The following is a 14775-nucleotide window of genomic DNA, read 5'->3' on the forward strand; positions in this document are numbered from 1 at the left end:
CACCACAAACTGTCTTGCCCTGAGAAGCCCTGGGGACGGAGAAACTAACCCCCAGGCCTCCATTGTATGCCATGAGGCCAGTGCATATCATTCGCTTGAGGGAGGACTTTTCCTAATTATGAAGGGAAACCCTGCTTGTAAAATGTACAAGTAGGAGCATGCTAGATTTGTTTACTTACATCAATTATCAAAATACTCTATTACAAATGCTTTAATTGTTGGACTCCAGCATCCAACATCCAGAAAAAGAAACACATTTGTCATTACAGTTGGGGGCTAGGGAGAGTCCATCATTTGGAAGTGAAGGCACTTTGAGCCGACTAAAGGCAGACATTATATTGATTTGAGCCAGTTTCAAAGGTGTACTTGCACTCACTTCACCAGCACCATCTCCTGCCTTTGGCTCCACACCCTCACTGGGCACCAAAACTATGTCCTTCCTTCTGGAAAGCTCCATCCCAGGATTTCCCCTGCAAAAATCCTACCCAAAGAATTCAAATGTACTCTGGGAAACCATTTCCAACTCTGAGGTTGAATTAATGGCTCCCTCCTTTTGACTCCTACCTACCCTACTGTGTCGTTCTTTAGCGCATTTCCACATCAAATGAGCAGTGAGATCTGTCTACACCTGCTCCCCACCACTACCACCACATTCTAAACAATCTGAGGTCAGATAACCTTGTTTTTACTCAATTGTAATCAGGGCTTCTCATAGCACAATACTGTTGAAATGGAATAATGACCATAAAGCAAGGATTAGTGAGATATAGTGCATCTCCATTTATTCTGACATTACAGAGTTACTGATGATGTCAACATTATATGAGTTTTAATATAAACTTAAATAGCTTTTAATTTTTTAAGTAATTATTTACAGAACTACCTGTAGGCAGGCAAATATGTTCAATGATTTCTTATTCCCAGACATTAAGTCTTATTGCTAATTTCATTTCCAAATTAATTCTTCCTGTGCCAAAGGAAATTAGGAGAAATACTTTTGATCTACAAAACTTGAGTATAGAGATATAAAGCTTATGTATGTACAAAATAAATATATATTTAATATATGCCTATTACATATACATCATATGTTTTACATATATATTAAAGCATTTTCCAGTTTTGCTAATTTTTAGCTACAAGTCATGGTGTGATAAGAATATTTATAGACTTACTAAATTTTATTTGGGAATTGCTAAAACAAAACATGTTCCCCTATTTCTCTCCTAAATAATTAACGAAACTATCAAATGTAATTTAGTCAAGTAATGGAATTCAGTGAAAGACTTAAATATTCTTACAATCCAGAGAACATAAATGCCAAAGAAAACCTGTTATCTATTTAAGTCAACTAAATACATATTTTTCAGTAAATCTATAAGTGTAAGAAAATTTTACCATGAAAGACTTTTCTTGGAAAGTGTATCTTTAAGTTCAAAAGGCACAAAAATCAATTGTCTATCAAAATGTAATGCATTTCTTAACAAACACAAGAATTCCAAGAGGAACAAGACGCGGGCTATGTTAAGCTAGGCTGCTCGGCAGCCCGCCTTCCTGATCCCAGAGAAGAAGCACACACTGCCCTCCCTCTGCCTCTAACACACACACACCACACACACAAAACCTACATCAAGAGAATGAGGCGTGAGGTAGCTGCGTCAACGATCTGATGACCATCAGAAGGAATGTCTCCTTTTTCCAAGAGGTCTAGTTAAAACACCAATTAGCAACAAGTACATAAAAAGCTAAGGCCTTGTAGCTGTATGACAAATAAGGAAAGAAATGAGGCTTCAGAGCGCCCCAAAGATGATTTCTGTGGCACTTAGACTCTTGTCAAGGAAGAATGCCAAACGCTGTGTGCTAGGAAAATCCTGCCCACTCCTTCGCTGCTGCTGGGGAGGGAACCCTGGAGCCTTTGCTTGCAGACAACTTCCCTCCCTCCAAAATAGTCAGCTCCTGCCGGGCTATCTCAGGAATCAGCCATGGGGACCTGGTGTCCCCATATAAGCATGCCCACATACAGGACAGGGCAGGAACACCAGGACTTAAAAGGAGCCTGTGAGGGATGCTTGTGTGACTCAGTTGGTTAAAGGTCCAACTCTTGATTTCAGGTCTGGTCATGATGTTACAGTTTGTGAGTTCGAGCCCCACATTTGGCTCCTCTGCCCTGACAGTGAGAAGTCTGCATGGGATTCTCTCTCTCCCACCTCTCTCTGCCCCTCCCTTGCTTATGGAAGCTCTCTCAAAATAATAAATAAACTTAAAAAAAAACACTTAAAAAATAAAATAAAAGGAGCCTGCTAGGAATGTGTACTGATCATGTCCTACACTTTCCCAGGGGGGAATTACAAGGAACAGCAGGTTTGATGTGGGCCTTTGCCAACACTCTGCCTTCCTTGCTGTTACAGTCATTAAGATGGACAACCAGTTATGTTGCCACTTACATCACTGGGTGCCGCGCCCCACCCCCCTTCCTGTCTTCCACTGGAGTAGGCCTAAGATTGCCCTTTGTTTTGTAGCGCCATTGTCCCTATTCAAGTGAAATAACCCTGAACTACTAACTTCTACCACTTGTGGGCCACAGGGGCCACTGGAGATCAATGAGAAGGACCCATCATTAAAGGAGCCCGCCAGGGTGCTGTGTACTAGCACCAGGCACAGCCCTGCTATGTCAATGTAAAGTTTCCCTCACCTGTGGCACCTCCCCAACTCCTAGAAGCATCCAATCACAACACAGCTCCCTCCATCATCATAAACTGTGACCAAAATGGGGAAAGGACACATCATGACATGCTTCTGCCAGCTGCTCACAGCTGCTCCCCCAGCCCCAGCCGCACACAGGACTCAGCAGACCCAGGGAAGGCTCTGAAGGTTCTAAGAGACCACCGAGCACACACACTGCCACTCCTCGGCAGTCAACTGGGGAGACTACTCGGGTCCACAACTATTATTCCCGGAGAGGGAGTTTCCAAAGGCAGCCAGCAGATTGGCTTCTGTCCCCTAGGCCTGGTTCCCTACAACAGCCGCGTCAGGTAGGGGCTGCTGCAGACATCCCTGAGGGACAGCTGCCTGTGGAGCCCAGACCAGGGGGAGTGAATCCCTACAGGGGGAAGAGAGGAGAGCAGGCCAGGCCAGCTGTACCCCTGCCTGGGGAAAAGGTGTGGGGAGGCTGCGAGGCTGCGTGGGCTCTGCAAGCTGCCCCCAGGTCAAATCTGCAGCTCAGAGGGCCGACTCCCGCGGAGGCTGCACTGGCTACGGGAGCGCGGGGGGCTTCCTGCTCGAGGCTTTGCAGGGAACTGCTCTCACACCCCACTGACCTTCACAATCCTTACTGCTCTGCCTCCGGGCCTCTAGCAGGGAGCGGAGTGTCCCTCTCAAGGGCGCAGGCCGGCAAGCTGCCTCCCGAGTGCTGGGTCCCACGTGAGGGATGCCCGCTGAAGAGGCAGAGCTCCCGAGTTCCCTCTTCAGGGCAGGCCACTGATTTCCCGCTGCTCCTCCCCTGGAAGAGGGCTGATCAGACTTGCAAATGGCCAATTTTGAAATTGCACGTCACAAAACGAACCCCACTCACTGTGGTCCCAAGCCCCCAAAGCCCGACACGGGGCCAACACCTCTATTTCCATGCCATCTATCATTCACATTTGACTTTTTCCATGCTTAAGCGCACCTTAACAAACAAGTGACCCGAAGGGGGCAGCGATCTTCATTTCAGCTGGGAGGGACTGACCCCGCCGGAAGCCAAACGCCCGGCTGCTACCCCAGTGCTTTCAAAACTCGGACGTCGTTCTGCCCCATGCAGCTACTGCGTCAGTGTGGCTGAGGGCTTAGGGAGTAACAAAGATCATTCTGACATTCTTTTTTTTTTTTCTAACATTCTTAAATAATCTTTGTCTTTTCATTTCCACACAGGTAACTGGTCTGTTTACCAGTTTAGACCCTTAAAATTACACCTAATCCTTCTGTTAAAAAAAGATCAGACACCAGAGTCCACCTTCATAAAGGCTAGAAACGTTCTTTAACATCTACAACAAACAAAAAGCAATGGAAAGGCTCTTTGCCTTGTGAAACTCCACAGACTTCTTGCGCGATTAAAGCAAAAAGCAAAAGCCCAAAAGAATTTGGGATGGAGGACAATGAGAAATATCAAATAAAATTTTAAGCAGCCTAAAAGACGTTTTTCATGTTTCGTGTTTGCTTGGTTAAGCTATTCAAAATACGACGAAAAGAAAAGGGCTCTGTGGTTCCCAAACCCCGGTTAGAAGACACCTCGAGGGCAGCAGTTTCAATTTCACCTGAGGCAGTCGCTCAAAAACACAACTTTCCAAGCCCCACCTCCAGAGACTGACTCAGAAAATCTAGGGTGGGGCCCAGGAATCTGTAGCATTTCAAAGGACCCCAAATTGGGCGAAGCTAAATGTAAAAAACAATTACGAAGTGAATAGGGATTTTGATGCTGGTGTTTTGAGTTAAACTACTCTCGGTTAATCCTGAAAATCACTGGGGCACACTCGCTGTACAGTCCTGTGGCCCAGATCTTGCCCACGGAGATCTAGCGTGAGGCCCGGTCATTTTTAAGGAGTATTCTGGGTAAATGTGGAAAACACTGCGGTGGGAAGGTGCGCAACACTTGAGAAAAATGGAGTTCCAGTCACAGCTTTACAGAAACTGTGACCTTCACGAAGACCCTTGCATCCCTATTCTCAGGGGTGGGAATTACCCACCAACAGAACTGTGCCCTGGCTGGTGGCAAGGCTGAAACAAGCCTGGGTGCAGTGAAGGTGAGTTAGAAGAAGGCAAGGCAAGAGGGCAGTGGGTAAAGGAAGTTCGGTGAACACAGCAGCAGCACCGCACACACTATGCTGGCCTTTGCTTTGGGGAAATGATTTTATTAAAAAAAAAAAAAGTGGGGGGAAGGAAGAGAAGAGAGAAAGGAAAAAGATGGAGTCGCTATGATAAGTAAAAGCAATTTAAGTGTCATTGCCACTGAGAAGTAGAAAACCTCTGACTCCTGCTTCTCCCGGTCTACATTAGAAACACATACATAGAGCAGCCCAGATAGAAACCTGGAACTAAAACCCGGGAAAGCACTTCAAACCAAAACTTCTTGCTTTTACTTGGGTTAATTTACCCATAAAAATGATATAGATCTTAATTAAGAGGTTTGTAAAGTACTTAAGTTTGTCATTCTGTTGACATTCAAATGTAATCTCCTCTGAAAACTATTCTTAGGTATCAGCTAACTAAACCGGACTGTTGGTTTAGATTATTGTACTACCAGATAAGATAAAATTTGAGATAATAGACTAGAGAGCAAGAGCAACCCACTGGCTCAGAAAGAGTCTACACTGCATTTAACACTTACCCCTGAGGCTGTCGGTTGTGTTGCTGGGGAAGTATTTTTGCTGCAATCGTCTGAATTAGAAGACGTGGAAGTTGGAGTCATAGGAACAGAATTATTGCTACTACCTGCAAGTCAAAATTAACCTCATAAATATACACATACCCTACTGTTCAAGTTAGGAGATACTTTACAATCAAATAGCATTTTATTGTATTTACCAGAGCAAGCCTTTGACTTATTTATGTTCTTAGGTTTTCTTTTCCTGGTTTGAATTCCCTCTTTTTTCATAGCAAGCGGTCGAGGCACCTAAAAAAAATTTTCATATACGCCTTAAGTTGAACATTATATGGAAGAAAATCCAACTTTAACTAAAGACTCAGTATCAGTACTGAAAGCCCTCATTTATTAAAGAAGCTGGCATGAATTTCAGTCCGATTTTTATACATGCTCACCATATTCCAACTTGGACAAAGACTACTCTTTCCCCGTCAAATGCAGATTCCCTCAGAGAAAATGGGCTGACTTGCCAGGGAAAATTTATTCCTTAACTTACTGTTTATTGTTTTAGACAACTTCAATTACAGAGTAAAACCAAGGAGCACATATTTTTATTTCAAAGAGATCATGTGTTCTCTTCCTCCTACACATACAAGGTTAATTTCCTTTTTAAAATTAATGTTTATAATATTTCGTGCTATCCTTAAACGAGTAACAGAATGTTGCTAACTGTAACTATCAAATATATTACTGCTCCTTTGCATAAGTGTACCTGGTTGCGTTCCAAAATTTTAAAGATATAGTTATTGTGCATTTCTAGTTGGTTCCGTGCCTTTTTTTCCTTTGAGTATACAGGATTTTTTTAAAGGTTACTACCATGTTTATTGACTCTAAAATGCACATTTTTCACATTTTAGGATTTCTAAAATTGGGATGTCTTACAATGGATGTGTGTGACAGTTCAATTGGTAGTATTTTTTGTTTCTTACTGGTATATGAGATAATAGTTTACATAATACTAATATCCTAAATTCAGGAACATGTATATAGAAAATCAGATTTTTCACTTTCATCCCCTCTCCTTGGCTGATTTTTTATCGTGACTAAAACCATGTACAAATAAGACCCTAAACATGTATACACATGAGCAGAATACACGGCATACCCCGTGGAGTTTCATGTAGAGTCCACAAGCATTGCACACAGGTTCGCCCTCGGCATTTCTGCGCCACAAAGTGGTGGTTGTGGTGTGGCAGTTGGCACAGGACAATCCAAGCCGCCGGGAGGAAGGCTAAAAAGTAGCACAAGAGAGTCGGTGTACAGATGTAAGTGATTTTATGTATATACTACATGTATCCATGTATAGTGTCCCTATCATCAACAAACAGGTACTTTTATTATACAAAGAAGGTCCCTTGGGAAAAGAATTTGAAGAGTAATTAGATTGGCCTTCTTGGACCAAGAAACTGGAGTTATAGGTGCAGTGCTCCATCCCACGTGTCTGGTCGGTTTGCTCCAGCATATTAGCGTAGATTCTAGAATAACCAGAACGCAGTCACAATGTTGGCCAACAACGTGCTCACTGTTGTCAGAGGTCTGAGATAGAAGATGCAATCACAGATCACAAATGCCTGCCAGTGCTCGTAGGTGCTCTTAGGTGGTTTTGCGCAGTCTCCACTTCTCCTGGAAACTAGAGATAACCAGGTCTATTTCTTGGAGATATATATATACAGAGAAATAACCCAAAAGCTGTAGAAGGGCCTACATATATTATGCTGATAGGAATGGATCTTGGAAAGTGTACAATATTTTTATAAAGAAATATATTTTAATATATCTTATAATTATCCTGGTTGCCTGCTGCCTGAGTTTTTGTATTACTCATATAACAAAGGATAAGCAAATTTTATGGCATTGTTTTAATGTTGGCATTATCTTACATACAGTGATAGGGCTATATTTTCTTTACCCTCTCAATACAATACTCATTCGTTCATACAAAGGATTAAACAGTATTATCAGAAAGGGCACTGTCATTCTGATTTCTATGTTCCCTTTATGCCACCCTTAAAGGGAATTTATCTCATCTAAATTATTATGCGTGAGTTTTAAAAAGAGTTTAAGCTACGATAAGTTCCTCTATAAAATGCCAAAATTGAAATTTCTTCTTAAATTACCTAGAAAGGCAACTAAAAAACAGTGCCATGACTTTGGTATAAATAAATAAATAAATAAATAAAGCTTTGAGGGAAAATCCAAGAACCAAAATAAGTTGAAAGTTAACAGAATTTGGGAAGTTAGCTACGTCGACTGATTTCAGAACGGAATAGTTTCAAAGAATGTATAGCAAAAATATGAATTGACAGTGTGCTGAATATTCAGATGAAAGGAAAGATTTTTCAAATCCTTTGCTGGCAGATTTGAAAGATAAAACTGAATTTTGCATTTACAATTCACATCCTATTATTGTATTGCTTTGACAGTATTCTTTATAGACAAGTCATAAAGACAAAGAGACATTGGTAAGCCTCTTAGCACTACAACATTTTCAAAAAGTCAATGCTGAGAAAAATAGATTTGACTTTTGGTTGAAATGAATACGCTTGGCTGACAGGCAAACTATTTGGGTAATTGCTTTGCTAAAACGATAAAAGCACAGAAAGCCTCACTCATCGGGGTTTCTTTTTATTTTTTCTTTTATGGTTAAAATAAAATAATTTCCTAAGAGAGCACCCCTTTCTCTGTGTAAATGTGAAAATAGTAAACTAAGGACAAGAAGGTTCATTTTATAAACAGGTCATTTATGACAGTTTCCAGTTGAATTTGAAGCCAACGTGAAGTAAACTTGTTATCAGATTTTGCCATTATAACAAAGAACTTTATGACTGTCAACTGCAAATCATAAGTGTAGCCAGTCTCCATAAACATGTGAAATGAAGGTGAATGAGTTATAAAAGTTCCTTGTAACAAATGATCTCAGTTATATTCATCACTAACAAGGAATTCAAGTTACACCATAAATCTCTTATTTTGCAATATATTACAAGTTCGAATTTACAGTGATTGGTTCTGTGCTGCTGGCTAAACAAACTTGGGTTCAACATTCTGAGAACTAAGCTAGATCCATCAAAACTGTAAATAAGAAACCCACGAGAACTAATTGATGAACACGCCCTTCAACTGGTATCATTTATAACCCATTTACAAAGCACAATGGCTGACCTTGGTCACTGCCAAGACACCTGCCACACGGAAAAAAAACTGACAGATTCAGAGATGTTAAAAATTCTTTTCGGCTAACAGTTATTTTTACCAATGAGTATGCAAAATAAATGGCACTATCTAAATATGGCCATTATTATAGCAAATTTAGAATGTAACTAGAACTCAAATGGCTACTATTCTACCTAGTATTTCCTTCAATCTCAAGAAAATGTCATCTTGCTCAACTCAGCTAGTACACAGCTCACTCTGCCTTTCAGAAAAAAAAATCAGTTTCACTGTTCATACAGGGAAACAGGGAACTTCCCTGGAATATTTTTCTGGCCACCACTTTTTCTTTATTTAATACGATCTGCAAGAAATAAAAACCATGGGGAAATCAAAGACAATCTAAAATTAAGGATGCCCTTTGAAGAGGAGATTGTAAGCTGCAGGAGGTTGTAACAAGTTTAAGGTACATTCGCACATTAAATTAACCTCAGCCACTTTATGCATTAAAAACAAAACAACCATAAAACTAATTGCTTCTGTTTAAGGTGTCAGACTTCCATTGTGATGCAATTTCACCCTAATCTATTTAACACAAACAACATGTGTAGCATTTGTTCCTGCTAATTAGAGTATAACAATTAAATAAATTACTTGGATACTTAAGATGTCTGGCATCTCACTGTAAAATATTTTACTTTAAAAGGTATTAAGAGCCTGAGTGCTCGGTTAAACAAATGTTGGCCTTACAGTGGGGACTGTGAACACTTACATTTATTTTCTCTAATCACTACAGCAGTAAATGCCCTCTCCTAAAAACCACACCTAACAATAAGGGATTCTTCCCTGAAGAAAATCAGAATTCCCATAATTTAAAACATAGTTAAAAATACATTTGTATTGGTGAAAATCCCCAACTTGAGAAAAAGACTGCATTTTTCATTCAAGTTCTACATAGTTTTGTGAACAGCCAGATTTAAAAATAATAAAGAGTAGAGTAAATTTTCATGAAGCTCAAAGACAATCCAAAAGAGGGATGGAAATGGGTGTTAAAAATCTGTCTCACTCCCAGGAGAAGTAGAAGGACCCAAAGGTATAGGTATAAGGAATAGAATCAAAGGAACCCAGAATGAGGCTGCCATTGTCATGTTCTATGGGGGGAGGGGGAGAGGGGGTATAAACGAACACGGTTTTTCCATAATAAAATCCAAGCCATACCAAAGCGTACCCAGAGAAAAAGATCTTCCTTCATTTGACCTGGTTGATAGATTTGGTTTTTCTCCGCAAAGGTTACCGTCATTACCAATTTCTTATTGTCTCCCTCCAGAATTATTCTGGTGCATGCACAAGTACATCTAGATTTATATAAATATTGACTTTTTCATCTTTTAAAAATGGAAGCTCCCGACACCTTCCCCCTCCCGCATTTCCTAGGGGTAAATGTGGGGAAGGGCTGTCTTCGTTCCCCAGACTGGTTTCGGGACAACCTCCACTCGGGCTCCTGCCGGCGAGCGCTGAAGTGGGCGAGAAGGAAGGGGACAGGTGGGTTCCCGGGCTCGGGCAGACCCCGGTGTCCCCGGGCCGAGCCGCACCTGTGCCCGCGGGGGGCGCCCGGGCCGCAGGAGGAGCCCCGCTCGGGGCCGGGCCTCAGGGGAGGGCGGCGCTCCCACTCACCACGCGCTTCTGCGGCTTGATGAGGGGCCTGCTGAGACCGTTCATCTTGCTGTAGAGGCCGCAGGCGTTGCACAAGTAGTGGCCGGTACCGTCGCGCCGCCATAGCGGCGTCTGGATGGAGCCGCAGTTCACGCACTCGCGGCTTTCAGGCAGGTCCTCCAGCAGGTCTGCGACGAGAGCGGGGACAAGAGACCGGGTGAGGCCGCGCTGCGCCCTCCCCTCCCCGGGGTCCCCGGAAGACCCCCGGTACCCCTAGCCCCGGGCTGGCGACGCGCCGCCCGCCTCCCCGCCCGCGCCCTTCCCCACGGATCTTTCTGCTTAGCAGCCAAGCCAGGAGCCGGCCGTGGTCACTACTGATCGGGTTCGGAATTTGTGCAATACTTCTGCAGCCCTGGGAGTGACCGGTAAAACCCCAGGAAAGTAGCAGGAGATGGTGCTGCCGGCCGAGCCCGAATCATCCGCCTTCCATCTCCAAGGGCCTCGGAGTTAAGATGAGCGGTGGGGAAGTCAGCTTGGGGCCCCTGACCCCTCCTTTCCGGCTGTTCCTAAGCGTTTCAAAACTCGAATCGATCATAATTACAGTGTACCACTTGTCAACCCGAGAAAGCTATACAGCAACACGGATCACTGACCTCTGCACCAACCCACAAATACCCTGGGACACAGTAGGGCCCAAGTAATTTTTTTTTATTTCTATATATCCCAAGTTATTTGTATTTAAAGTATTTACTGTATCTGCTGCCCTTCCTTTTCTCAAAAAAAAAAGAAGAAGAAGAAGAAGAAGACAAGTGAAATGAAAAATACTGTTCTTGAGCACTTTATTAGAAAGTGGCTTAGGTCTCTTAACGGGAAAAAACGACACCATTAACACACACAGATAAATGCTAAATTTTATGTTCATGACACAATGACCGAACACTAAAACATCCTGAGTTCCACGTGGGTCTGTGTCTATCTGAAAAATTTCTACAAATGGTTGATAGTTTATCAATTCAAACATTATTAAAACCATTTCAGTGCTAAATAAAACTATTTCCTATTTTCCGACGCTAAAACTTCATCTTATGTAATCTATCTAAATTGTGTTTATGTCATTTTGCTATTTGGGTGGTTTCTGGTGTTTACAACTAACCTAAACCTGTTAATATCCAAAAGAAAAAAATTTGAAAATAAATGGTTGTAAAATTTATTACTATGATTTCAACTGATTAAATATGAATGTATAAGTACTACCTAAAATGAGATAGATACAAAAACAAAATCAGATAGGTACTTATTAAATACATACTTTCAAAATAAACTGTAAAAAGTAAAAATATCCTTCTATTTAGGGTTATTTATAGAGGGGTTAAATGTCCAAATTTGGCTTTCTTTAAGAAGCATTTTTGAATCAATTTTAAAAATAAACAAACATTACATTTTAAAGCTTTACTTGAAGTGGTGTGCTAACAAACCTTCCTATTCCTCCTCATCCCCAAGCAGTTTACAGCTTGTTTCCACCACTCTACTTGTAAAGATATTTAGATGTGTCTTTGGCATGAATACTTTTTAATTCCGTTAATACTATTTACCCTACGGAACAAGTATTCCTTCTCAAGAAAGAAGTCTGAAAGAAACTAGCATCGTACATAACTGGAGTTCAAAGTTGTCATGGGGACACAGCAACTTACAACACATCACAAAGATTTATTCTTCTCCGCCCTAAAAGCCACTATTGACTGCGGGAATCAGTAAAATGCTCAGGACTTCAAGGACACTGAAGTTAAACAAGGTATTTGTCTTAGTTGTTGACTTTAAAATGTTACCTATCAGAGACCCTCTCGATAGGGGAGTGGGGCATTCCCTGGAGAACCCAGCCCTATGCCTGGCCTCCTTCCCCCGGGCTGGAAACCATAAACTCCCAGGAGAAGACAGCGTGAACACTCCAGGTAAATCTCTTTAGTCATCTGAAAACCCAAAGACAAAACTTAAAGTCCACTTTGGATAAGTAAAATTTCCAACTTTGTTTATTTTTCATTAAATCAAATCTACATCTCCCATTTTCTCCCTACCCCTTGCCCAGCAGCTAGAATCCTACAATTAAAATAAGAAAACTTTGTAACAATTATAAAATCTGATTGTGCTAGACATTCATTCATCAGTTTCTCCACTGCCCCCCCCCGCCCCCCACTGCTCGTCATTGTCTCCCTATACGAAGGCTTTGGATCCCCTGAAGAAAAAAAGCCTCTGGGGAGAAGGGCACGGCGGCGAGTGAATATGGTCCCAGGACCCTGAGAATGGAAGACAATTAAAAGCCTAGTAGGGCACTGGGCTCCAGGACTAAAGCACTGTGAAGACTCACCCCACGCCTCCCTACCACCCACCCAACAGCAAAATCAGGAAGAGGTGTATGGAACAGGTTCCCAGAGGCCTCCACACTTTGTAGCTTGAGAGAGTCAGCGCTCAGGTTTTAGCCCTGCTGTTTGCCTAAATCTAAGAGTGCCTTCAAAAATGGTCTGTTAAAAAAAAAAAAAAAATTCAAAGCCGAGAGCAGGGAATCTAGCTAGGAAGCTGGGAGGAGAGAGTTTGGAGGTCAAGGTTTCTCTAGCAAGAGAACACCTGTGAAGACAACCAAAATTAGATCTTTTTGCCTCCTCCAACCCCAGATTGGCTGATTCTCAGTAGCTTCCTGACTTAAAAGACTGCAAAAGCTGGGTGTTCCCAAGCCCCTTTCTAGTCTCTGGTTGTTGTTTTTAACATACTCTGGAGCTATGTATGGAAGGTTTTTCTAACTTTGCAATGTCCTATCCAGAAGGTGAAAACTTAGTGAAAGGATAAGCTAGGTTTAAAACGAAATTTGTAACTTGCCTGCTATTGCACCCTACTGCCTCTGAAAAACTTTTCTATACAAAGTAAGTTTCTTTTAACAACTGAAGACTCTGATGATGTCTTTTGGACTACTTCTCTTTCTCAAAGACTAGGGGGGAGGGGCATGGAGAGCGCGCTAAGGTGTGTCAGGATGTAAGCAGAGCTGCAGTAGCTGGCTCCCACTGCGTTGGCCCCCTATCCAACTCAGCACACTCTTTCGGATTCCTGACAGACAAAAGCCTCACTCTAACCAACCCCCCTTCCCATGCTTTGAAGATTCCTCACCTCCTAGTCTCTCAGCTCCCCCAGGGAGCCAGTCATGGGTCCCTATGCCACAGAAAGGGTGACAGCGCTCTGTCTCAAGTCTCTACTCAACAGGGCCCTCCCTACCCACTCTACACCGTGGTGAAGAGTCTCCAGGGCCAGCTTCCCAGAGGAAAGAAGAGGGAATTTTGAGACCAAGCATCTTAGAGGAGAGAGAGAGAGGGAGGGCTTGTTACCAAAAAGCTTGTTGCCCCCTCCTGGTATTACCGGGAGGGCTGTTCAAGTCAGATTCGTAACTTTCAGGCCACTTCCATTTCCAGTATGTCTTTTGAATACAAAGTTGGCACTTTATGCTAAGTAGGACCCCCAAAATACTTGTCTCAAAACTGAGCCCTGAGGCTCCCCCCAGTAAAAGCCCAGACCTGGGTTGTGAGGACACCAGAGAGGACCATTTAAGCTGATATGGCTCCTGCCTTTTTGCCACCTCAGTGACTCCCACATCTCCCCTCAAACAAACAACAGCCCACCCCCAAAAGTTTTGTCTTAGGTGTCATAGTTTATCAAACAGGTTAAATACAGAGCGATAGACCTGTAAACGCACCACAAAGGACGCAGAACACTGCAGCAGCTGAAAACAGAAGCGGGGCCACACAGTTCATAATCTCCTCTGCTGGAGCAGAAAACTTCAAAATGGGTGTTTCCAGGTATTTTGACAACTGTGCTTTCCCAGTTCACCCCAAATTGCCTCCCAGACATTGGAATGAAAGTAAGGATGGCACGGAAAACTGGTGAAAAGTCAGTGGGCTGAACTCTGGAGGAAGAACAGATGTGGGAGCGCCAGGATCCCTGGGTCACTGCCCGGAGAGACAGGGAAGCAGCCCCAGACAGGGCGGCCCAGGTGATGTCAAGCAAGAGGGCCCCTCCAAGCAGCTTTCTCTCGGGCTAGTCAGAGGCTGCCCAGTCAGCCCGGGTATCTCGTTTTCTCTCCCTCCCACTGAGACGAAAGCCAACTTGGTCCTTAGGTCCTTTTCCACTGTGGAGCTCTTAAACACTCTCCTTGAGGAAGACGCAATTCGCTACCTCGGGAGAGCTGAACTGTGCCGGACACTCTCCTAAACTTACCCACCCCCACAGAGTCTCATTCTTCCACTTTGGTAAAAATCAGGGTCTGTGGCAGGTCTTAGTTCCTTCCCTGTCCTGTTTTCCCCCATTGCCCACCCCATTCACGGGTAAAGTCCCTCGAGCTTCTCCAAGGCACTGAGATGTATACGCGCACCTGGTCTCCTTCGTGGAAAGGAACTGAAACAATCCACAAAATAGAAGCACCTCATCAACACCGCCAGACTGCGTGGCTCCGCCAAAGTTCTGCAAATCCTGCCCGGGGCCAAGCGGACCTCTAGGCACCCAGACAGAGAAGCTCTAAAACCAAGGCCCAAGTCAAC

At 43.1% G+C, this 14775-nt stretch overlaps 1 protein-coding gene across 1 annotated transcript in view; it reads right to left on the reverse strand.

Moving 5' to 3' along the window:
• GATA6 (GATA binding protein 6) overlaps window positions 1-14775 on the reverse strand; it is a 30740-nt gene that overhangs the window by 13571 nt on the left and 2394 nt on the right. The window contains exons 3-7 of the mRNA XM_029921576.1: window positions 13935-13961; window positions 10223-10389; window positions 6504-6629; window positions 5560-5647; window positions 5363-5466 (exon numbers count right to left, since the gene is read on the reverse strand). Of these exons, the coding sequence (XP_029777436.1) occupies window positions 5363-5466; window positions 5560-5647; window positions 6504-6629; window positions 10223-10389; window positions 13935-13961 (512 nt within the window). The remainder of the gene's footprint in view (window positions 1-5362; window positions 5467-5559; window positions 5648-6503; window positions 6630-10222; window positions 10390-13934; window positions 13962-14775) is intronic.

Source organism: Suricata suricatta, chromosome 14 (assembly GCF_006229205.1).
Source record: "Suricata suricatta isolate VVHF042 chromosome 14, meerkat_22Aug2017_6uvM2_HiC, whole genome shotgun sequence".
NCBI lineage: Eukaryota > Metazoa > Chordata > Mammalia > Carnivora > Herpestidae > Suricata > Suricata suricatta.